The following is a 26716-nucleotide window of genomic DNA, read 5'->3' on the forward strand; positions in this document are numbered from 1 at the left end:
AGTTGTCCTAATTTTGTAATGTATGTACGGCTGTGATTCATAAGTGGAAACAAAACAACAATTGCGACCAAACAGAATGATTAATAATTTAGACCTTTGCTGTCTTTGTCAGATGATTGAATTTTGCTTATATTTTCTTAACTTTGTCATTTACCTATGGAAATGATTCAAACTTGAATAAAACAACAAAAGTGACAAAACAGCTAGGCCTATTGAAATAAAAAATTGAAAAAAAAGGAATCCCTGATTTATTCATTTTTCGAATTCATTTTTCTTTTCAAATATTGAATTAAATCCTCGGCAGGACCAGCTTACGTTTACCACGTTTTACTTTTTATATCTTTTTAACCTTGAAAGACGGAGATCGTCAATTAGCATTTCACACGGAATAATACGGTCATAACGGGAATGAAACCAGAAATACTCTTCTTTTTGGAGGTTTAAAGATGGCTGCCCTTGCGAGATTGTTTTCGGCAAATCGGGCAGGTAAATGTCTCTGGATTGAACTATTTCTTGGTTGACTTGGAGCCTGCGCTATTTAAATGATGTGTATGATATCACTTAAGAGCCTGCGATATGTTTTCTTATCTTCATGGCTCTTGGATATGCAAAATCTTTATGACATTGTGCGGCCTTGACAGAAATTTGATAAAATAAATTTAGTTTTCTTAGACTTATTTTCAGTTCTAAATTTTATGATGTTTAAGAATACTGTTATGGTTGAATCAAACCGTAATTAATGAAATGACAAATGTGAATAACTCATTTGAGAATTGATTTTAAAACATTGTTGACAGTCCAACAAATTATGACTTACATAATGTATTAATGATAATTTGTTTCCAGATTTTTTTTACATAATAGGGCTTGATCAAGTCAGGCTTGACTTACATAAAGTAAAAAATATGAAAGAAGGCAAAGCCTGTGAAATGGGAAGTCGGTTAATTTTTCATTTTTCCGTAATATGAAAAAGGCAAAGCCTCAAAGCGAGCTCGAAGTACTTTCAATGTGAAATAGTATGAAATAACCGCTCATTTTTATTTCAAATGCAGTGACAAGTGCGTGTTACGTCCAAATACTGTGTTAAATATGGCTCCGCCCCTGTCGTTAAATGAATAACGAGTTTTGAAAACAAACGTTGATAAAACTTTGTTTGTTTATTTTATTTCACTCTATAATTTTTCAAGCGAAATTAATAAAGATTAATATGAAATTAGGCAAAGCCTATGAACGGGGAAGTCTTTAAAAAAATCCTTTCATTCTTTCCGTTTTAAAGGTGTCATTCGGTATTACATGCACCGCTTCCGTTTTCACTCGGAACACTCGACGTTTATTATTTATCCGAAAAGTTGAGATTAGTTTCCGTTATCGGAATACCCCCGCCTATTATCATTAGTTTACATTTGTAAATGGCGGCGCCCGACTAGAACTGACACTGAAAATTTCATTGATAGGTATAGAATTTCTATTTATTTTTAATTGTTTTTTATTTGATTTTCTTTTAAATATACACGTGTAGTCTATAGCCGGTCAAGCCAAAACCCGAACCCGCTTCGCAGGCCCGGTCTTTGACTTCCCCGTATTAAAAGTGAAATAAATGTTAAACTTAACACGTTTGCGACATTAAAATAGCGTACTTGATTTGATTGTTTTGCACGTGCTGTTTGGCGCTACATTGTGATGTCACATAAACAATACTTTAAACGTCTGTACAGCGTTAACGACTGAATAAAAGATATTGGTGTTCGAGGATTCATTTTCTTAGTTAGACGATTTTCTTTCATTCTAGATAGTTTTCACAACAAAATTCGACAAAAAATTGTTTTTTATTTATCAGATTTTCAAACAAAATGGCGCCTTCAATGTGAAAATACACGGGGAGATAATAAGAACGTCGTGTGCATTGTCGTTGAAATTTCCGATAGTGTTAGAATGTTTTGTTTCTTCAAAAAGAGGAGGTAAATGTACATTTAATGAAATCCGGCAAAACCTATGTACGGGAAAAGTCGGTTAAAATAATCGTTCAATTTTTATTTTACATTTTCCGTTTTAAAACTGTCATTCGATATTTTATACACAGCTTCCGTTATTCTGGTTCCCTGTCCAATTATGGTTCCCATAGACGTGCGCGGGTGACCAGTCTACACATCCGTTTTCAGTCAGAATTCCTCAGTTTTTATCGTTATCTTTAAATTCGAAAAGTTGCGATGAATCCAATTCGGTACATCGGACGAAAGTTTTCAAAACCATCACTTAGCAGGTACTCGCGTTACCGTAAAGCTCGCTTTGCGAGCAGGCCCTTCGGGCCAGCTCGTCGAGCTCGCTATTAAAGGTGTCATTCAGTAATCCGTGCACAGCTTTTGTTTTAACTCGGAACACTGGACAATTAATAATATGAAAAAGGCAGAGCCTGAAAGCGAGCTCGATTTACTTTTACCGTAAAAAAAGCATAAAATAATCGTTCATTTTTATTTTACATTTTCCGATTTAAAATTGTCATTCCGTATTTTATACACTGCTTCTGTTTATTCTGGTTCCCTGTCCTATTATGGTTCCCAAATAAGTGCGCAGGACACCAGTCTACGCTTCCATTTTCAATCAGAATACTTCGGCTTTTATCGTTATCTTGTAATTCGAAAAGTTGCGATGTGTCAATTCAGTACTTCAGACGAAAGTTTTCAAAAACATCAATATCTAGCAGGTACTCGTGTTACCGTAAAGCTGGCTTTGCGAGCAGGCCCTTCGAGCCAGCTCTTCGAGCTCACTATGAAATTAGGTGCTACCTATGGCGCGGAAAGCTTTTATGATTTAAGCATATTAACAATTTAGTGTACATGTAAACCAGATCTTTCTTGCACTTTGTTAATAAGTAAATGCAGGTATTTTGTACCGTAAACAGAAACAAATAAATTGGTGGTGTTCAACCTATCATCGCAGAACATAAAGGGGGGGTGCACTGGGCATGCATCAGCGTTTGGAAAATCCCATGCGCCTTTTTTGGTAATCTCTAATCAGTAATCACATTTGTTGTTTTTACGTTATTTTGTAATGTGCTAATTCATCAAAAAGGGTGTAAAAGTAACTTTTTATATTTATCATCATTGTTCTTATCAATGAAATGCATTGTTTATTTTCTGATTTTGTACATTATTTTAATTTTTCACCAGAAGTGTCATTTGGCAAGCGTCTTCTAGCAATAGTCTGAATGATGTAGACGCTTAAAAGCAACCTGGTATCTATATTTAGCTCTAAAGGATTTCAAAAATGGTGGCGCCCAACTTAAGATTTTCCTCTAACTCTGCATATATTTTTTATTGATTTTTATGTTATTTCAGTTTGACTTATTCGCGTCATGGTCATGTTATGGAAGAGCGCTACTGTCCTTGCGGGGCCTGTGACCCCGCTCGGGCTTTCCGTATATTAATATGAAAAAGGCAAAGCCTCAAAGCAAGCTCGATTAACTTTTACCGTAAAATAGTATAAAATAATCATTCATTTTTTTATACATTTTCTGTTTTAAAAAAGTTGTTTGGTATTTTATACACTGCTTTTGTTTCTTCTGGTTCTCTGTCCTATTATGGTTCCTATAAAAGTGCGCAGGACACCAGTCTATGCAACTGTTTTCAATCAGAATACCTCGGCTTTTATTGTTATCTTGTAATTCCAAAAGTTTAGATATGTCAATTCAGTACTTCATACTTCAAAACCATCACTATCTAGCAGGTACTCGCGGTACCGTAAAGGTAGCTTTGCAAGCTCGCTATTAATCCTAAAAATTAACCATGGTCCCGTTATCAGAATACCGTGCCTATTATTATTGAGTTACACTGAAAATGGTAGCACCCAACTAGAACTGACATTGAAAATTTTATTGATAGGTATAGAATTCTATTTATTCTTTGTTTTTTAGCTCACCTGTCACAAAGTGACAGGGTGAGCTTTTGTTATCGCTTTTCGTCCGGCGTCCGTCCGTCCTTAAACTTTTACTTTAAATGACATCTCCTCATAAACCGCTAAGCCAATTTCATCCAAACTTCACAGGAATGTTCCTTTGGTGGTAAACTTTAAAAATTGTTCAAAGAATTTAATTCCATGCAAGCCTCTGGTTGCCATGGCAACCAAAAGAAAAAACTTAAAAAGCCTTCTTTTAAAAAACCATATGAGCTAGAGCTTAGATATTTGGCATGAAACATCTTCTAGTGAGTGTCTACCAAGTTTGTTCAAATAAAAGCCCTGGGGTCAAAATTGGCCCAGCACCGGGGGGTCATTGATTTTCATCATATGCATATAGTAAAAACTTAAAAAATCTTCTTTTAAAGAACTCAAAGAGCTATGGCTAAGATATTGAGCATCAAACATGTTCTAATAGGTGTCTACCAAGTTTGTTCAAATAAAAGCCCTGGGGTCAAAATTGGCCCCGCCCCAGGGGGTCATTGATTTTCCCTATGTGCATATAGTAAAAACTTAAAAAATCTTCTTTTAAAGAACCAAAAGAGCTAGAGCTAAGATATTTAGCATGAAACATGTTCTAATGGGTGTCTACCAAGTTTGTTCAAATAAAAGCCCTGGGGTCAAAATTGGCCCAGCACCGGGGGGTCATTGATTTTCCCCATATGCATATAGTAAAAACTTAAAAAATCTTCTTTTAAAGAACTCAAAGAGCTATGGCTAAGATATTGAGCATCAAACATGTTCTAATAGGTGTCTACCAAGTTTGTTCAAATAAAAGCCCTGGGGTCAAAATTGGCCCCGCCCCAGAGGGTCATTGATTTTCCCTATGTGCATATAGTAAAAACTTAAAAAATCTTCTTTTAAAGAACCAAAAGAGTTAGAGCTAAGATATTTAGCATGAAACATGTTCTAATAGGTGTCTACCAAGTTTGTTCAAATAAAAGCCCTGGGGTCAAAATTGGCCCAGCACCGGGGGGTCATTGATTTTCCCCATATGCATATAGTAAAAACTTAAAAAATCTTCTTTTAAAGAACTCAAAGAGCTATGGCTAAGATATTGAGCATCAAACATGTTCTAATAGGTGTCTACCAAGTTTGTTCAAATAAAAGCCCTTGGGTCAAAATTGGCCCCGCCCCAGGGGGTCATTGATTTTCCCTATGTGCATATAGTAAAAACTTAAAAAATCTTCTTTTAAAGAATCAAAAGAGTTAGAGCTAAGATATTTAGCATGAAAACATGTTCTAATAGGTGTCTACCAAGTTTGTTCAAAATAAAAGCCCTGGGGTCAAAATTGGCCCGCCCCAGGGGGTCATTGATTTTCCCTATATGCATATAGTAAAAACTTAAAAAATCTTCTTTTTAAAGAACTCAAAGAGCTATGGCTAAGATATTTAGCATGAAACATGTTCTAATAAGTGTCTACCAAGTTTGTTCAATAAAAGCCCTGGGGTCAAAATTGGCCCCGCCCCGGGGGTCATTGATTTTCCCTATATGCATATAGTAAAAACTTAAAAAATCTTCTTTTAAAGAACTCAAAGAGCTATGGCTAAGATATTTAGCATGAAACATGTTCTAATAGGTGTCTACCAAGTTTGTTCAAATAAAAGCCCTGGGGTCAAAATTGGCACCGCCCCGGGGGTCATTGATTTTCTTTATGTGTATAGCAAAAACTTAAAATCTTCTTTGGAAAAACCCAAATAGCTAGAGTTTAGATATTAAGCATGAAACATCTTCTAGTAAGTGTCTACAAAGTTTGTTCAAATAAAAGCCCTGGGGTCAAAACTGGCTCGGCCCCAGGGGTGTCATTGTTTTTAACTATATGTGTATAGTAAAAACTTAAAAAAAATCTTCTTTTAAAAAGCCCAATGAGCTAGAGCTTAGATGTTTAGCATGAAACATCTTCTTATGGGTGTCTACCAAGTTTGTGCAAATAAAAGCCCTTGGGTTAAATTGGCCCTGCAACGTTTGGGGGGGGTGGTTGGGGGGCTATATACAGGTGAGCGACCTCAGGGCCATCATGGCCCTCTTGTTTTTATTTGATTTCATTTTAGATATACATGTGTAGTCTATGTGCAAGGGAAAGTCCAGGTCCACTTTTCAGTCCCAGCCTTTGACTTCCCCGTATAAATATAACAAGCCTGTAATGTCTGATATATTGAAGAAGGCTTGATCAATCTTGCAAACAGCTGTAAAAAAACTTAAACTTGGCATTATTTCAACCGTTCAATACAGAAAAAGTCAGTGCAGTAATATTAAACACCAATAATATCACCTTTGATATTCTTGAGTACATACTATGTATATGAAATAATGTTGTAAGTAAAGTACACAAAACAGTAAAAAATTACCAATCGCTAAAACAGATTAATTCTACATTCTTGCTCCGACTTTTAACTAGGTGCACACATAACTGTTACTTTATCGAGCCATTTACTTGTGATCATGTTGTGTTTTAATTTATATGCAAGTTAATTTACACTGTTGGTGTGACATTGTGTGTAGTTATTGTGAAATAGGGTAAGACTGATTTAGGGAAGTCTGTTTTTAAACTCCCTGATTAAAAAAGGACAGGTGCCGTATAAATTACGCTCAATTAATTGCAGTCTTTACATCTGCGAGATAGAGGGCAATATGTCTGATGGATCTGCATATCATGTCACATTCATGTGTTAATTGCAGTCAGATATCACCAATTCAGTTTTGAGTTACATCCAGAGGGTACAGGCTTTCAGCTCATTTGTCTTGTCCATTATGATCAAATTATCATAAAATAATGATAATCTTCCTTTGATTGTCTAGAACAAAATTACTATCCAGCACTCATTTACTTTATATTATATACCTGAGGATAATGGTCAGAGTTATATTGCTACAAAAGTAATGCGGTGGTAAATAGAGCTGTCCTTTTGACGGCCTTGTTTGAAACCCGCATTGCAATATATTGTGATACAGTCAACTCATACTGTAATACATATAAATTTTCTCAATATTTGTTTTTAAATTTCTTTTTCAAAAGCTAAGCTTAAGGATAGCATGGACAGATTTTGCCAATTCTGTGATGTAGGTTTAATGTTACAAATGTATATTTTATACAATGACAGAAATAAGTACTGTAAGCGTCATTTTCTGATCTTTGCAGTACTACAGAGTTACAAAATTGTTTTCATTATGTTTCTATTTCAGTTCAAGGGTCTGTTTCAAGATGGTTTCATCCAAAATGTTTGTGTAGTACCCAGTCTCAATCTCGGGAAGATTGTTTCAGTAAGATACTTTATATTTAACAAACCTGAATTTACAGTGATTTTATAGAGCAATACATTGATAGACATATGAGTCACTTCATTGTTTAGAAGTATTTGTTAAATGATTACATGAACTGTCAGGGTAGACTGTGTTGTTATATTTTTCTGGTCCTCTGGGATGACATTGATTCCAGCACTTTTAAGAAGTGAAAATTGAGTACCGCTCATGCCGGTGCTGAGGATTGTTGAAAATTTTCATTATTCCTCATGCACAGACTAATTCAAATGGAGTCTTCAGTTTTCATGTTATTTTGTTGTGATTAATCCTCTGAGGAATCAGACTATCTCCAGATTTTTACACTACTGACAATTAAATTTTAGTATTTTGCTATTGAAATCAATTTTTGTATGGAAGAAGTAGAAAGAAAATAGTTTTTGTTTCACAAAAAAGATGTATATTTATCAGAAAATTCAAGGGTAGATATTGCTATTATTTCAGTAAACGTCAACCCTCCAAAGCCTGACTTGAGTACACAGAGTACTTCAGAAATTATTGATGAAGTTGGTAGAACTCTTGCACTGGCTGAGATTATGAAAGGTATGAACTTTTTTGTCTCTTCCCAGTTTTAAAGGGGCCTGGAAATAAATTTTCGAGATTTATGTTCCAAAAATATTTGATGTACATGTAGGTCTAGAGCAATAACTTGCATGCAAAATTTCAGATCATTCACCCACTCCATTTTTCCAGGATGATTATTTTCTACTAATAATAGCAAAAAAATACAACTTTCACTTTATTCTAATTATATTTGTTTATTATCTTTTAATTATTTTCCGTTTAAGTGAGCCAGCTAATTTATGTCAGAAATTCTAGTTTTTTGTTTTAGACATTTTGACTTTGGTGGAGTACTTTTAATGGACTATTTGTATATATATATTTACGAGCAGTTGAAATTTGAAAAATCTCAACTTTTAAGAGGCTGTGGGAAATATTTTTATTTTTTGGACACAAAAGTGCAAAGATCATGTATCAAATATGTTTAACATTTCAAATGCTCTGGAGTTGTGGCCCTTGAGATGTTCCTAAAAATTTCTAAAAAAAATTCTATTTAAGGAAGCTTGCTAACAAAATGAGTATTGTTCTACTGTTGTAGCTGTTCATGCCTGAAATGATTCATGAGACACCGGAGGTCGTCCTCCACCCGTGAATTTAGAATGTCGCCATATGACCATTACTGTGTCATTGTCACTTAAAACCTTTCCGAATAACAAATCACTTAAAATCTGATCCGGAGAAAGGAAGGAATGTAAACAACAATATAGGAGTAGATTTCGATAATAAATAACAAGAAACTTTCTGTTATACAAATATGAGCTGTGTCACAACAAAACCAACATAGTGCGTTTGCGAACAGCATGGATCCTGATCAGACTGCGTGCGCAGTCTGCGCAGGCTGGTCTGGATCCATGCTGGTCGCAAACCCACTGTGTTGGTTTTGTCGTGACACGGCTCATATATATATTTTTTATTTCAGGTTTTGCTATTGTACAGGGTATGATGTTTAGAGAACAGGCAACAATTAATTATCCATTTGAGAAGGGACCTCTGAGTCCAAGGTTCCGCGGGGAGCATGCATTAAGAAGATATCCATCTGGAGAGGAGAGATGTATTGCCTGTAAACTGTGTGAAGCTATTTGTCCTGCTCAGGTCTGCTCATTATAATATATAAATTGATATAAAATAATTTCTATCAGGGCTGTTTAAGGGCGGCTTCCCCAAAGAAAATTTTTTGAAATGATTAAATCCTGCAGTTTTTTTAAAAAAAAATATTTTTCTTCCCCTTTTACATAAATATCATATTATTTGCTCTAAAATTAGGGGAAGGGCTGTATCCCCAGTCTGTGAAAAAAGCCCTGTTCTTATAGGGCAGTAAAAACTCTCCCTTGAAGCTTGTCAGTTTAGAGGGAAAATAGCAAGCCTCTATATCATTGTTGTTGTTCTTATGCAAAACTTAAATGTAGCCCATTACTCAAACAATTTAAAATGTATGAGCAAGAGGTTTAGGAAACTTGATTATCATGTCAAGGCACAGTTGTAAGACAATTGGTATTATTCTGAAAGCTTTATTTTTTTGAGTTATGCCCCTTTTAATAACTGAGAACTTTGTCAAAATTTCTTATTAACTAAAGTGATTTGAAAACAGTATCATTATGAAACTTGGAATACTCGCTTCTCATGTCATGGTGTGACCCATAACAAACAAGCATGTGTTTTTCTTGACAACACTGTATAGGTTAAAGTTCATATTTAAGTGCGTCACGACAAAACCAACATAGTGGTTTTGCGACCAGCATGGATCCAGACCAGCCTGCGCATCCGCGCAGCCTGATCAGGATCCATGCTTTTCGCTTACAGACCCTTTAACAAGTAAAGAAACTGATAGCGAACAGCATGGATCCTGATCAGACTGGGCGGATGCGCAGGCTGGTCTGGATCCATGCTGGTCGCAAACCCATTATGTTGATTTTGTCATGACACAGCTCATTTGTTTTGTGAACATATTTGTTACAGGCTATCACTATTGAGGCAGAGACCCGTGCTGATGGCAGTAGAAGAACAACACGTTATGATATTGATATGACAAAATGTATTTACTGCGGTTTCTGTCAAGAAGCTTGTCCTGTTGATGCCATTGTAGAGGTAACTTCTTTGATGTCTGTAGTCATGTGTCAATAATACCAGTATAGAGCCAGGCCAGCCTGCATGTCCATGTGCCTGAAGTCAGACCAGGCTCTATAATGTTTATTGTATACAGCTAGATGTTGACATTTCTATTGATATCCCTTAACTCTTCCTTTGCTAACATCTTATATGCTATCCAGCTAGTTTATGGAACGTCGGTGGTTCTACTCAGGTGCCCGTTCATGCCTGAAATGATGCAAGGAAGCGCACCTGAGGTCTTCCTCCACCAATAAAGCTGGAACGTCGCGATATGACCTATACTGTGTCCATGTGTTGTAAAACCCAAAACAAACAAAAACATCTTATATAGACTTGTCCATCTTACAATTTGGACAAAAACATCATATTATTTAAAGGAAATATGTACTGACTAAATAAGGAACAGTGCAGACCATGATCAGACAGCTATGATATGCTGGCTAGCACTGGTCCAGTGAGTAGAATCATTTGATCCCACCTGGCTAAGGGTTAAACTAACATTACAGTTTTCTTATCTCAATTTGTAATAGTAGGGAAAGATGAGTCAAAATATTTCAACAATATTTAACTTGAGAAAAATGAACTAAGAATTAAGGAAAAGTAAAAAGTTTCAAGATTCAAGTAATATTTTACATATCATGTGCGAATAGTGACTGATTTTTCAGTATTTACAGCTATATTTCTACTGCGTTACTAACGCAGAAAGGCTTTTTATGCATATTATGCATATTTTGACTTTTTGGTAATTTACATGGTTTGTAAGTGCCATTGATAATGTGTAAATTGCTTTCTTTTGGTTACTTCACAATATTACACATTAAATACATTTTCAAAATTTTCATGAAATTAGCATGAATATGGCGGCATGCTGCTGTAAGAAATCTGTTTTATGTTGAAATTCATTTTACATTAGAGAAGACAATATTAAATGGTGGTTAATCCAGGAGTTACAGATTTTAGAAATAAGTTGCTCATTTATTTGGTATTAAAAGTGACTAGCATAAATGTAAATGGATATTTGTTAACATTGGTCATTAATTTTCATTTATATGCCCCCATTTGGATTTGTGTGTAGATTTGCCCTTCTCTGTCCATCCAGCTGTCATGAAAAAAGTTGTAGGGCATCCAAGTTTTATTCCAGTTGTTTAATTGTTCAAAATATTATATTTAATGTTCTGATTGATATAAGTCATGTTACAGGTATATACATATAGATAGTAATTATATCCGCATTACATATTCAGAAATCATGCTTGTAGGATATTTTATGCAAGCTTTATTTGCATCTGCTTAATTACTAAAATTACATAAAAGTATTGTGCAAAAAGGATCAGGTCACACTCTTGCAACAGTAATTAATTAATAACAGGGAATTACACTTTTAGCTCAACTGAGGTGAAAGTGCATATGTTTAAGCCTTTGTGATCATCTAATATCTTAGTGTTAAAGTCTGTCTGTCTTTCTTTATCCACATAACCACCATACCATGTTTCCTTTAAACTACTTTAACTAGCAGTTCTTGAAACTCTTGATTTACTTATGAATATTTCATCCACCACCCCTCCATACTTATGTTGATTTAAAGTATTTAGATTGTATAAATGTTTTGACCTTCATTCATGCATTCTCTTTGTTTTATGTCTCAATTTAAGAGCATCATGTTTGGAAAATGCAAAAATCTTTACGAAAACCCAGTACATGTATATATTTCTATATTTGTTTTAATCTCATCATACTTCAAGTTACACAGGGTTTTCTTTATTAACAGATTTGCATTCCTTATCATTGGTTAAAATGCTGTAGATTAGAATATCCCGTTTGACCAAATTGGTTCTTTTCGCTGGCTCATCTGTTGCTGTTGCCTCAGATAAAAATAAAAGCCCTTGTTACAGGATATATAATATTTTATGTACTTCTGTATGTATTGATGAACTTAATCATTTTCTACATCACTTTAAAACAATGCATGTTGTTGGTTTTTACCTAGTGAGTTTTAGCATGTAAGATGGTATTAATTTTATTGCTTCATACTTTCTTTGCATGACATTTTGAGATATCTGCTTTTGCATTATGAAATTGTTATATGTTGTAATTTTTCTGTAACATTGAAGGGCCCGAACTTTGAGTATTCAACAGAGAGTCATGAGGAACTACTTTACAACAAAGAGAAATTACTGAGCAATGGAGATCAGTGGGAACCGGCTATTGCTAACAATCTACAAGCTGATTATTTATATAGATAGGCATTTTTTGGTTCCCGGCTTTTTAGATTGTTTTGTTACTAGAACTTTTTTTTATTGAAGACTTTGTGACATTTTTGTGACATTCATGATTTGTTTCACATAAATATTGGAGAATATAAAATTACATTTGTATTATTTATGATAGTGGGAAATAAAGTTAGCTGCATATTTCTACATGATTCACTAGCAGTGCTTTGATTAAATAAACCATATATACATAAGCTATAAGCAACAGGCAAATATGAAACAAATATATATTATAGCTATGCTTTTTACTAAATATTGATAGAAGAAATTGTATTTAAAGCAGCTGAAATAAGTAGAAAGAAAACCCCTTTGTTAAACAAATTTGGTTATTCTTGTTACAAATCCTATTTTCCTGCAGAAGTATTAGTTTTTACATCAGAAAGTGACAATTATAAACAAAATGTAGAAGAAAGTATAATTTCACAAAAAGAAAAATAATAATCTCATTAAACTGTGATAAACAATAAAGTTTTTAGCATTTATTACCTCCCTTAACTGAAATTATTATGAAAAGGAATTGGAGCACAACACTAAATATCATATTGTTATACCAGACAAGTCATTTGAATGATTAAATGCTGAAATCTCGTCTTTTCACCAATGGAATGGAATGAACTTTAAATGTTTAATTCATCTTTTCATACTGATTTATATACAATAAGGAATGAAAAATTTTAAGAATCAGCGAAAAACAGCGATATTTTTCTATTTTTTTACCATGATTTCTTCAAACGTCTAGAGGTTTTCCTCCATCACTAAATCCAATAATTACATCCACAATCATACCAAATTATGTATATTGTTAATATTCAGGTTTGAAATATCTGTGATTGACTCTTATAGATTATATGCTCTATTCAGATTTCATGACTTCTTCTGGTTATTTATACTCAATATTTGTTGGCCATTCAGTTATTAGTTTGAAAACAGTCTCCACGAAAATGGTTTCTAGGGTTAAGGAAACATACTTCTGAATATTTTCATAGGAATGTATTTATATTCTGAAAGGAATTTGCTCTAGGTGTAGTGAAATAGGGTATATGTAAATATAGAAAAGCTGAAAGACTTTCATCTTAATGACATGCTGCATTTTTGCATATGTCAAATAGCATAATGATAAAGCCCAAAATGTTCATTTCAAGTTATAATTGTTTTCTTTTAAAGTTATTAGAAGGTAAACATAATACGATATATTTGGCATATGAGAACATTAAATAATCTTTACCCTGGTGTAACCAAATCTGTGCAGTCAGACCCCGGCTTGACACTGTTTGCTCATCGTCATCTGTTAAGCACTTAAAATTGATATTGGACTGTTTCTAAATTGATATTTCACTGTTTTAAGTTCAATATTGCACCATTTTAAAATAGGAATTGGACAACTCAATTCAGGAAATATCAGCAGTCAAGATTATGAGATAATTGAAATAACTCTTTTTTAATTTACATGAATTCTAAAAGTTGCTCTTACCAAATGTTTTCTTTCAATTTAATTTGAATATTAGTGCTTGTAACAGATATTGGATATATATCTGCAAATATGTTTTACAGATTTCTTGCAAATCTTACTGAATAACATATAATTTATTGCTTCACCTATGTCATAAATTATACAACTTTTGACTATTTGCTCTATCAGTATTCTAAACAAGATCTTAATGTCAACTATCATATAATAACACTGCATGGCTCAGCCTGATGCATATAATCTTTATTCAAAGCAAAGATTACAAGAATGTTGGTAAGTGTGCTTTACTTCACTAATTGTTTATGTCATGTGACTTTCTTTGTTAATTTCATGTGACTTTCTGAAAATTACTAGCTTTGAATGGTATTCATTTTGAATGAATTGAATATAGCTTACATTGTGAATGATGAACATGGTTATTATAATGCTTCAAGTGCCTGTATTTTACTGCTGTTACTGTTTATATACATGTAATTGCTTGGTGATGCACAGATTTTCTTTACTTTGTTATCAAGCATAGAATTTCTTTTGCTTTTATTATAGTTTTGTAGAACAGTTAATTTAGAAATCTTTTTTATACATGAACAATTTTATGTATAAGCTTATTGAATATTCATAGTCTGCAAATTGTTGAAATTTGTATTGGATGTTATTTTGAATATCTTCTTTACTGTTTTTATTTCAGGGCCCAAATTTTGAGTTCTCAACTGAAACCCACGAAGAGATGCTTTACAACAAGGAGAAGTTGCTAAGCAACGGTGACATTTGGGAGCCAGCTATTGCAAACAATCTGCAAGCTGATTATTTATACAGATAGACATTTATATAATTACCTTGATTATATGTTACTTGAAAATATATCCGTGGGTAGTCATGATTTATTACCCTAAGCATTTTACAGTGCTAGTTTAATACACTATTTTTCGTAGTTATCCGAGCATTCTATGTCGAAAAAAATAATGTAGATACATAAAATTTACTTTTATGTTTAACAATATCCAACTGTTTTCTTTCTTAATGAACATTTGTTTAGACTTCATGGCATGCACAGTAAGTGTGTTTACTCTAGGAAAGGGAGGATTTTAGATTCCCGACGATATGTATTAAAAGTTAATTAAAAAGTTTAGAATCCTGAAGATTTATACTTACCGCAACGAATATCTTTCTTGGACTTGTCTGTCCTTCAACCTGGACCAGATCATTCCTTATTTTAGGGAAAGTTTCGATTATGAAATAGATAATATCCTATTTGCTTATCAGTACTGTACACAATCATTAACTATATGTTGGGTTTATTGTAAATAATTGAAAATAAATAAATTGTTATATATACCAGGAGCTTGTGGTATTTAGACCATGCATGTTTATGAGGTAAATTGACTACAGTTAAAAAAGGCATTTCATCTACAAAACAAAATTAGGATACGAGCGAGGGGTTTACACATGTGTAAAATGGATACGAAGGAAAGGTCACAGCATACCTTTAGAAGAGCCGAATAATATGCTAGAATGTCTGTTTAGGTCTGCCTGCGAAGTTGTTTCAGTTAAAACTGAGAACGTCCGTACTAGTAGTACTTGTTTTATACGGTGACAAGACAGACCCATACGCTTAAGGCAATGTCAAAATTTGCCAGGAATCCGACACCATGTGTCTTAGAAGCTCACCAGAACCAAAGTTTCAGGATGAGCTATTAGTATCAAAGGGGAATGGTCCGTCGTCAAGCGTCAACAATAGTCTTCTTCTCTGAAACTACTGGGCAGATGTACCTCAAATTTGGTCTGTAGCATCCTTGTGACAGTCACACTTAAATTTGCGCATGTCATTTCAGTTGCCCCCTTTTAGGGGTCAACACAGGTAAAAATAGAAAAACATTTAAACATCACAAACCACTGAATGAAATGGTGGACGATCACCAAACTTTGTCTGTAGCATTCTTAAGTGGTATTTTATCAAATTTTGTCATCAATTTAATCGGACCCTGTCAGGGCTCACTAAAGCAAAAAATAGAAAAAAAACCTTTAATCGTCTACTGAACTAATGGGTGGATGATCATCAAACTTTGTAGCAATCTAGATAGCCTTTTATCAAGCTTGCTCATATAAAGTTCATAAGGGGCCGCTATAGCTAAAAATAAAAAAACTTTAAACAAATTTTTGAATTCGACTGGCCCTTTTAGGGGCTGCTAAAGCTAAAAATAGATAAACCTTTAAACGTCTCCTTCTACAGAACAAATTGATGGATGATCACCAAACTTTGTCTGTAGCATTCTTAGGTAGCCTTTTATGAAGTTTGCTCATATTAACTTCTTTTACCTTTTGACCTTTTTCTCAGGTCAGCGATCAAGTGCCCTCTTGTTCGGTATTTGTAAAGTTCTTGCCCTTAACTTAGTAAAAGATTTTTAGTTTTCAACTTGTGGCAGAGGGGCCCTCTGGGTCCTCTTTTTCAGTATTTGTAAAGTTATTGCCCTTAACTTAGTAAAAAATGTAGCCCAAAAATATTTGACCTAGCGTCATAATATTGACAAAACAGTGGATTGTGGGGGCATCCATGTCCTCTGGGCACATTTCTAGTTTGACAGTGCATTGCAACAGCCCTTACACTGATGCCAGGCCTCGACATTAAAAGCCACTGGTTCGTCGGACCACTTGAATTTTCTGTTTGTTGGGAGAATGGCGATTTGGTCAAAAACATGTTATATACATTTTGTTTAAAATCATTTGTCCGATGTACATGTTTATGGTTCATAAATATACAAAATACTCTTATGTCTGATTAGTTTAAGACTTTCTTAAGTCATCAATAACTTTTATTTTAAGTCGCTAATATTTTGTTTATGCAAGTTAAACGAGTTAAGAATTTGTGATATTAATTTTGGTATAAAATTCATTCAAATGACGCCAGTAATTATGCATCGTCGGATACCCACGGTGGAACCATTGACATTTATGTTATGTTACATTTTAATCAACCGCGAGTATCCGACGATGGTATTTGTGATATTGTATGGGATACCGGATAAACTTAAAATTTAATATACTTGACTTGAATAAAAAATGGCAGCAAACAAAAAGAACTGAAAAAATACATGTAGTAATTCTTTGCTACTTTTCTTTATTTAACTGTTTAACGATAAGAGATCTATTTCTTCCAGAGTTAAAATTACTTTAAAAGGTTAAAAATACTTAATGTCAAAAATAAATATCAACCAACAAGCAACAGGGATGTTAATATTCTGTTTCCATAATAAATCAGTGAGATAAATAAACTTAACTATAGTTATACATGTATATTTAAAATTGTTATTATTTTTTTATCCTTTAGATATTTCCTTGTTTTCAAAGACGAGAATAAGATAATTTATTAGTTTTATTAAAAACGTTAATCTGTAAAAGATACATGTAATTATCATGATTATAAGATGTACCACGTATCAGCAATGCATATTTGAATAACGGTAAGAAAGTAACAGACACAAATGGTTTCACTATTCCCTTGAGTTTAGGGAGAAATTTCAATATAAAAGTAAACATAAATATGAGTCCTGTTGTTTATTTACAAGGAGATAAAAAAAAACACCAAATAATTTAATTCACGATAGAATTTACCACCTGCTAAAAAAGTAAGTGTCGAGGTCTGGATGCGTTTTGTCCAAATCCGAATCAGTTCCCCTTCAGGTACAGACAACGTGCTCACGCATGATTTAATATGGCCTGGTTAATTTCGTTAACTACAGACAGTTAGACAGTCAATTTTATGTATGCGGATATTAGAAAACATTGTCTTTCCATTTGAAGAAAATGTATTAAAATGTTTTGCAAGAAAGCCAGAATTTAAAATTGGTCATGAAATGTAAAGCTAATGTACATTTGTGAATGTTTTCATTCGGCTGCGAAGCAGTCGAGTCTTTTATGATTTTGAATAAGACGCATGATTTTATGCGGAATGACACGTTTTATTTTGCAAGTCGTCAATAAAAACAAAACATAACACATACATCTTTTATGGAAGCTAGACAAGTTTAATTAAGTATTCAGCAGGTTTAAAGCTTCTTAAAAATTGTTTACACCCATTATTGATATTCATGTGTACATTTGTACCGTGCTTGTCTACAAAGAATGAAATGAAAATGAAATTTGTTCATGATACAATAAACGCTTAAGCTGGACAACTCTTGAATTTTGTATATTTTATTCTGTACTTGTAACTTTAATTTCAAACTTTCGTTCCACACGGTTTGTAGGCATCGGCAGGCCACACGCATGTCCCCATAGATTGCTCGAATACAGTACCTGGAAATATTGATGATTGAAACCGCTTTAACTTATACAAATATGTGTCACATTCTCATAAACTTTGATCAGAAAAATAAGTTTGTTTTTGTTAATGGATATAACGTATGTGTAAATGCGCTCACACAGTTGGAGCAAAACGTTAAGAGAGTAGAATTATAGAGTATACACATGTATTAATAAATCTATCAAATATGGAATTACAATTAAATGATTATTAAAATACCGTCAGATCAGGACGGTTTATAGATAACATGTACTTGAGCACGTCAAACTTTAGTCTAATATGCTTAAACGAGCTTATTCTTTTGACCGAATAACGAAAATTGATCCAGAAAATACTAGTATACCACTACGATACAAAGACAATCGCAGCCTTTCGTCCATTTACGTTAAACTTCTCTCAACATTTTGGTCCTTTCAGTTAAATTTCACTGGACTTTTTATCTTGTTCAGATTGCTTGTTAAGAACACAATGAAATCTTTTCCATTCAAACTTCCGATAAGGAGACGTATACACAAAGTATAGGTCAGATGACGACTTTCCAGCTTCACTGGTGGAGGAAGACCACGGGCGCCATTTCTTGCATTTTTTCACGCACAAACGGGCATTTGAGTAGAACCACCGACGTTCCGTCAGCTAGCTGTATGATATCCTCACATGAACGAACCCAAAGTCCCTCTCGGGGACTCGAAAGGTTCAAGAGCGGTGAGGGACATATTATGGTTTAAACATCAAAGAGTCCATTTGGAATCCTCATTTTGATAGAAAAGGCCGAAAAGGTGCAATGAACACAAATAAACCTAGTTAGATTATATATACCTGGAGTACAAAAGTTGTGTCCGTAGTAAACATGATGACTGCACGTGTAATAGGAGGTGCAGTTTAGTTTGTAGTCTGTGTAAGCACCATCAGGTTGATTTGAGCAGTCTCTCACGAGACCGCACGGGGGATCCACGTGATTCTGACTGTCACGGAAAGAAAGATAATGCTATTATAACCAAATAACCAATGCGAATATAATATGTATGTTTCCCTTCCTAAATTCTTGTGATGGCATTTAACAGATTTAAATCTAGCCAATGAAATAGTGGTTTTTCATTCTTCATATACTTTAAAAAGTTTCTGAGTTTGCGAACCCATGGAACCTTTTCTTTTAGATCTGTATATTGTTTGAAACTTCCGTTGAAAAATAAGAAGTTGTAATGGCAGGGATGACTGTGGCCAATTCCTTTATTCATTCAGATTGCCTAATATTCATCCTAGAAGTAAAACTCGTGGAGAGAATTAATGGAGTTCGACCGGCAGAGTATGAATAAGAAAAAAGAAACCTTTGACTATATATAATGTTTACTTACTAATCACACGCTTTTGTCACGTTGTTGTAGACCTTGTTCTGTTTACACTCAACTGTTGTCAGAACGTGATTTGTACAAACATCATACACTTTACATCCTATATTGTAATGTCCGTCGGGCAAAGTCGAGCAATCTGTCTGTCCATTAGCTGCAAGATTGAATCAAAGTATGTTATAGTGAACTTGCTGATTTATTATATCAAATATGTCGTTAAATTTATATAGTTTTTTTCTTAATTTGTATAGTGTCAATGATTCAGACCTATCTCTCCATCAGTAAATGACATGGGCCTTAAACTAGCTTCCACACGTCAGTGTGAGCGAGAAACATGTAATGCATAAGACACATGGGCAGACATATTGGGCGTACTTAAATTTTACAAGTTTGTTTCTGTTGTGAGAAGTTTGTTGTTGTTTTTTTTTTTGTTGAATAGTAAAACCCTATTCAAAAACAATAATTTCAAAGGATTAAACGTAGATGATATTTTCCGATTTTTCCTTTTGTATATCATCAATTTCATACGCAAAAATGCAATCATTCTCAACACTGGGAAGGTCTGATGAACTAAAATAACAGTCATAAACAGGATCTTGGAAAATACAGTGGACAGCTTTAAAGGATCTTTCAAACGTTTTCTTAATCAAGAATAAAATAAGTATAAAAAAGGAACTGACCGCCAATAAAGAATGCACAAATAAAGCACAGAAATCCAAGCATGATCACCCTATGTTTAATGTAGAGATTATAATTCACGTATGGCGTGGTAATCTAATTTATATTGCACAATGTATATGTCGAATGAGAACATCATGGAAATTAGATAAGATTCCACTCATGTCGATGGATTTTCGTCACAGGTTAACCTCTGTCACAGTGTTATCAACTTATCAGGCATCATTTTGATTAATGCAACGCTATCTAAAAATAAAAACTTCACATACAGTACCAACAATACCTTTCGCGTCCATATATAGATTGTAATGAATTGATATTCTTTTTAAAACAAAACAGGAATTGTGCAAAAGTAACGCAGAATTGTGCAATTTACTAATTTTAGTGGCGAAAACGAGCACCGCGATAGGTATATGGACCAATATTTTTAATTGTACACCAAATTGGAAGAAATGAATTAGCGCATACGTTTGCTAACTGTGTTTTTCGGTTTGGCAAAAACGTTGCACAAATTTGGCTCTACTTTTACGTTATTTGCACATTCCTGCCTAACTGGATATGCACGATGCCTTTACTCACATTGACTGTAGTGAAATGAAGTCTTAAATGCATCTTAAATGTTAATCTAAATGCAGAATTATTAGACAGAAGATACAATTTCATATGAGTGTATGTATCAGCTCAGGGGCAATAACTCTAAAATTTATTATTCTTTTCTCGGGAGATAGTTATATAAAATGGTTAAATTGCAAATGTTATGATAATATCAGAAAAAAACATTTATATAATTATTATTAGTTGATTGACTATGGCTATTATAGCTTTTTAAGTTCGAGCCCTGTTAAGACTATAGTTTTTTTTCTCTCCATGGCTATTTTTAATAAATCCTCGACCGGCTGCATAAATTTCATTTTCTGATAATTTAAGGCTCTGCTGTTAGTGTATATACATGCATGTAAGTATTTAACATACATAAATCGACCTTATTTTGATTTATAGGACACGGGATTAATAAAAATAATCTTGAGGCGGAGATGGCATATACAACAAGTATCCTTGATTGATAAAAACATATTAAAAAGCAACAAACTTACTTACCTTAAACTTTGTCCTAAATTTATACATTTTTATTAAAGGCACGCAATTCTTAACTTCCATTCTAGTTCTTGTGGATGATACGCTAACTCGGTGTTTTTATACAGTGAAAATGATGCTGGTGAAGATACTAGGACTTTATCTACTTGTAATTCAACAAGGATTTGATAGTGTACAAGGTAAGATAATTATGTTAATACTTAAATATTTAATTTTTTTAAGATATAGTATGCTGCTCTTGCAAGGTTTCGATGTTCCTGTCACAAATTAACGATTGGAATGGGGAGACAAAATAATATACCACTTCATGAAAGAAAATGTTTATTTTTTTTTAACTTAAATAATGTAACTGCTAGTGATTGTGAATTTTATGTCTTTTTCAATGTTCTAAGTATAATGACATTCGAACTAATTATCACTATAATTGGTATTCAAATGGTACTGCAATCAATGATTTTTATTCGCTGATGAATACACAAAATGAAGAAAAAAATTGTAAACTATCTCTGTACTTCACTCGTTGAAAAGTAACAGCTCTTGACTTATTTTATTCTAATTTCAAATGTTATGCAACAACATTCAATACATGTATACAATATTATATTTATACTGATGTGTATTATGGACCGGAGGCCTTTATTTATTTAGATAAAGTTGAGTTTTTTTAGTTGCCATATTCGTGCAGCATGACCACAACCTTGCACTATAGTCTGCACTGTCATGTATCGGCTTCTCTGGCCCGAGTTAAGAAAATAAATTTAATTATATGCATCTGATATGGCTATAGGGCTAGTCAAGCTGTTTCAAATAGAATTCACTGGACTAGTAGAAACTACCTGTTACATCTATAACATTGTAAGTAAAGCATAATTTGAAAATAGTGAATTTATTATTCATAAATTCATTGCTACGTCAACGTTATATTACCGGGTATTTTCAAAGAATACTAGTACTACCAAATACAGTTAAAACACTTACATGAAATTAATTTTGTCTATTACTTCAGCGTCTCCAACAGGTCGTCTGCTTGAGAAGGTAATTAACGGGGAAGATGCCGAACCGGGCTCGAATCCACACCAGGTCACCGTCCAGTGGTTCGCATTTGGTCAGTTTTGGTACCACATGTGTGGTGGATCAGTTATTGATGCTAAATATGTGCTGACAGCAGCTCATTGCGTCGACTATGCGTAGGTATTCAAGGAATTAGTTCAGATTATACATGTATGGGATTTGTTTAAGTTCGGTTGCGTTTGAAGCTATTAGCTCGTTGAAACACTTTCAAGTCCGTTCTTGGAACCAGCCAGTACTTGTCAAGGTCCCCATCAGGGTTTTGGCTCAATGACAGGTAGTGTTAAGCAACTTGTGTAATGTTTCTCGCTCAAGGAAACAACGGCTTGTCCCAACCATGCGACTTGCAAGCCCGACGCGTTAACCGCTCGGTCACACTTGCATAACTAGTATAGGACCATCATTCGAGTTAATTTATTTCAATATACTCAAATCACGGGGGGGGGGGGGGGACTGTTACAAGAGGGATGGAGTTCTTATGATAACATGTCAGAAGTTCTTGTGATAACTGTTACGGAGTTTGTAGTATGTACAAAAGTTTTCCGACGAACTCCGTGACAGTTTTCACAAGACCTCCTGACAAGTTATCATAAGAACCCCACCCTTCGTGTAACAGTTCCTCCCCGTGCAAATACAGAGTGTTTAATCATGCGATTTTACAAAATGAAATGACTATTTAGTTTTTCAATTTTTAAACCTATATAAAACAAAAAATAAGTAACATACACTGTATTAATAGTGCCACAGTCTATCATTTTACAATGGCGCTTTCAAGAAGTTTTGTTATTATTAATTTTAAAAAAAGATTTAGAATTGTTTATCCTTCGAATATAACATATATATGATAGCATCAAAACAAAAATCATGGTATGATTATTTACATAAATATTCGTTTTGAAGATTTTCAATTTCATACAAACCAGTCTTGAACTATATCCCAGATAATTACTTAATGATTTATCAAAAATCGAACTGATATATTCCAGTCCAGCAGAAGAGTTCAGAGTTATAGTGAACGATCACAGACTAGAGGATACGGATGTTGGTGAACAAGAGATAAGAGTTCAAAGAATTTATATAGTATGTATGGCATATTAAACGTTGCAATATTCAATAAATTTAATTTTTGATCTGTATCCAATATTTATATGGTAAAACTCTGATTTTATATGCTATACCATAATATCTATTCTATCCTACTAAAAATATTTGTTCATTAATAAAAATTTGTGTGCGATAATTTTTTACAAAGCGAATACCAGATATAATATTTTCCCGAGGGGCGTATATTAGAGCTGGTTTTCACGAGTGAAATATTATTTGATCTTATATACTTTTTTTGTCATTTTTGAGCACCAAAAGGTATATTAATTTTCACGAGTGGCCAGCCACGAGTGAAATATGAACGTTTGGTTTTCACGAGGTGAATTATATTTCGATCTTACACTAAACTTGACAAATTTTCTTTTTATTACATGCAAAGAAACGTTAGTGAAACGCACCCCTAAAAAATAACTGTTGACATTCAAACATTTCAAGAATATAAAAAGTAAATTATTATCTTTTATTTTACTCCACAAATAGACAAGAAATTTTACGAGTCTTGTTCATTAATTTGCAGCACCATGGTTGGATTCCCACTCAGGATTATGACCTGACATTATTTCCAAATGATATAGCACTGCTTGTTCTACAAACGGAAGTACTGGACAAATCCACCATCATTCCCATGGCAAGCGATAAAGATGAAGATTTCTCTGGAGAAATGTGTACAATTAGCGGCTGGGGTCTGAACGGTAGGTAGCAAATGTTAATACTAAATATTAAGCATCATGCCTGTAATGTTTGCGCTTTTCGGGTTACAATTAATGACACAATTTAGTCTAAGACTTAAACCCTTTGCATGCTGGGGAGAAATATCGTAATAAGTGGATCTAAATTAAAATGAATAACAAATAAATAAATGGTCTATGGTATAAAATAGAGAATATTGAATGACTGAATGTACATTCCCATTACTGCATATGAATTTATTGCACGAGTTGAACACAATTATAGAATAATATTATTGTTTTCAACAAGTTCAGTAAATTTAGTAATGCAACTACACGAATATACTATTATATTTATCACGTGTCCAACATAAGATCAAATTTAGTGAATGCTATCATTGGGCGCGTATTTATACAGTTAACGCTTTGAAGCAGCGGCGTATATGGATGACGTCACGGTTGTCCGATTAAAAGAAAGACCTTATCAATTTGCGGTATTATAAAGTTATATTATCAGTAAATCCAATTTACAGATACTAATGGAGTTATTCCGAATGTCCTGCAAGAAGTGAACATCACTGTGATGAGTGTGGCAGATTGCGACGAGTTTTGGAATCAGCTTTGGCCGAATACCACATTACACCTGTATCCAGGACAGATCTGTGTGTTTAATGGGGAAGATCCAGTCAACGGGGCAGCTGCTTGCAGCGTGTGTACATAGAATTATTTCTTGACGGAGACTTTTCTTACATTGGGGTAGGGGTGTAAGACAAGTTTTTCTAGCACCGGCGTAAGCGGTAGATAATTCTATCTGATATGCAAGAAAAAAATATATGCATAGGAAGCTTTCGGTGCCAAATATCTATAGGATATGGTAAGGGCGTCAATGGGTGAGTGGTAAAGGTCGTTGACTTCAACCACTCCCCACCCCCACCGCTGTTGATTCGTATTCTTTCATGTGGTGGTTCTATCCAACTAGCTTACGGAACGTCGGCGGTTCCACCCAGGTGCCCGTTTGTGCCTGAAATAATGTACGGAAGGGCACCTGAGGTCTTTCTATACTACACGTAAAACCCAACCAAATACAATCTATAATATATTGGTTCAACGCGTAAGGAAACAAAGTCACCGTTTCACTGTCAGACGATTGTTTTATTTATAAGCAATTATTTCTAGTTAACTTACATAATAAACGAAGTGGTTTTATTGTTTATGTAACATTTCACAACTTTAGAATGAGTTATAAGTTCTACAAATGTGAAAAGTTCTACACCTCAATATATAGAATGAAATTTCATATTTTTTTTAAATGTTTCCAAGGAAGAGCACAGTATGTGTACATTCTTTTAAAAGAGTTAGTAAGCGTGCGGGTTTGAACCGACTTTTAGGTTACTTTTGTAAATTAACCTACAGCCAAATAACTATACAGCTATCTCCTTCGCGACTTCACGACAAAACTGTGTAGCACAGATATATATCATTACATCAAAAATTGGTTCTTATTTAAATTTAAATTTGTATTGCATTCTAGATGTAACATCTACTTGACGCATATTATAATGATAGTGATTATAGCAGACGATTAGACAACTTTTAAATATGATCGGAGATGCATAGTTACATAATATTATGGTGGTTATCCTTATAAGCATGATAACTGCGTCTGCAATAAATATCACCTGATGAAAAACGGCCCTCACATCCCTTGTATTTATAATGCACAGGTCGGTATGAATATTCTGAATAAACCTCAATCAACGTAAAAATTTACATTATCTAAATTTATGCTTTTTTCTTTTTCGAAGAAAAATTTCGAGCTATCGCTGCAGTGATGTTGTCGTTGCCGTCTAGACTTTAACATTGGTCTTCTATTTTTATTTGTCTATGGATTGCCTTCATACTTGGACACAACAATCCTTCGGACGAATTTCATGTAAATGTTGTTGACAAGAGTGAGATACATAACCCGATATTACATATATGTATATAGCATATTAAAATGTTCCAGAACAAAATCTTATTTTTCAACATACATATGCTCGCACAAACGCTTTCAAACATATATTTTATAAGAGTATGCAACTGATACATTTCTATTGCTTTTTTATCAATATTAGAAGTTGTGGCAATTACAGACCAATCCACTGTAACATGACAATATATTTTCAGGGTGACAGTGGTGGCCCGTTAGTATGTAACAGCATGCTTGCAGGAGTAACTTCTTGGGGTGTACAAGGGTGCCGTGACCAGGTTACTGGCGAGTTTCGACCAAGTGTTTACATCCGGGTCTCTTCCTACTACGATTGGATACAAACAACAATGAACAATTACAATATAGGAAGAGGATAAAAAAAATATGGTTTTTCAACGCTTAGTCTATGGACTTTTTTTATATTTTAATCTGGACAAACCATTCATCATTTTAGGGAACGTTTCAAAATAAGTACTGACTGAATAGCGGAGTGTGCAGACCGGCCATGATTAGACAACATGGATGTGCCGGCTGATCTTTGCAGACCGGCCGTGATCAGACAACATGGATGTGCCGGCTGATCTTTGCAGACCGGCCATGATCAGACAACATGGATGTGCCGGCTGATCTTTGCAGACCGGCCGTGATCAGACAACATGGATGTGCCGGCTGATCTTTGCAGACCGGCCATGATCAGACAACATGGATGTGCCGGCTGATCTTTGCAGACCGGCCGTGATCAGACAACATGGATGTGCCGGCTGATCTTTGCAGACCGGCCGTGATCAGACAACATGGATGTGCCGGCTGATCTTTGCAGACCGCCATGATTAG

General features: G+C 34.2%; 3 protein-coding genes across 4 annotated transcripts; 2 read left to right on the plus strand and 1 right to left on the minus strand.

The window, feature by feature from the left end:
* Positions 1-348: 348 nt before the first annotated feature.
* Positions 349-14986, plus strand: LOC132752217 (NADH-quinone oxidoreductase subunit I-like). 2 transcript variants are annotated; one of them, XM_060742524.1, is made up of 6 exons: positions 349-486; positions 7136-7213; positions 7694-7792; positions 8730-8902; positions 9767-9895; positions 14340-14986. In XM_060742524.1, exons 1-6 carry the CDS (start codon positions 447-449, stop codon positions 14469-14471), a joined length of 651 nt encoding a protein of 216 aa, XP_060598507.1. In that variant the 5' UTR covers positions 349-446; the 3' UTR covers positions 14472-14986. The 2 variants fall into 2 exon arrangements, with proteins under 2 accessions (XP_060598507.1, XP_060598508.1); XM_060742525.1 differs by lacking the exon at positions 14340-14986 and adding an exon at positions 12028-12654.
* Positions 14987-17826: 2840 nt separating this feature from the next.
* Positions 17827-20114, minus strand: LOC132752218 (uncharacterized). The gene is made up of 4 exons (XM_060742527.1): positions 19978-20114; positions 19304-19451; positions 18768-18913; positions 17827-17944 (listed from the first exon to the last, which is right to left on the minus strand). Exons 1-4 carry the CDS (start codon positions 20018-20020, stop codon positions 17868-17870), a joined length of 414 nt encoding a protein of 137 aa, XP_060598510.1. The 5' UTR covers positions 20021-20114; the 3' UTR covers positions 17827-17867.
* A 1065-nt stretch (positions 20115-21179) lies between these two features.
* LOC132752219 (trypsin-2-like) lies at positions 21180-26529 on the plus strand. The gene is made up of 6 exons (XM_060742528.1): positions 21180-21249; positions 22077-22257; positions 23125-23218; positions 23760-23934; positions 24444-24619; positions 26080-26529. Exons 1-6 carry the CDS (start codon positions 21183-21185, stop codon positions 26257-26259), a joined length of 873 nt encoding a protein of 290 aa, XP_060598511.1. The 5' UTR covers positions 21180-21182; the 3' UTR covers positions 26260-26529.
* Positions 26530-26716: the final 187 nt, after the last annotated feature.

The sequence above is a fragment of the Ruditapes philippinarum genome, unplaced genomic scaffold, assembly GCF_026571515.1.
Source record: "Ruditapes philippinarum isolate M1 unplaced genomic scaffold, ASM2657151v2 ctg2645_1_1_1_1, whole genome shotgun sequence".
Classification (NCBI taxonomy): Eukaryota; Metazoa; Mollusca; class Bivalvia; order Venerida; family Veneridae; genus Ruditapes; species Ruditapes philippinarum.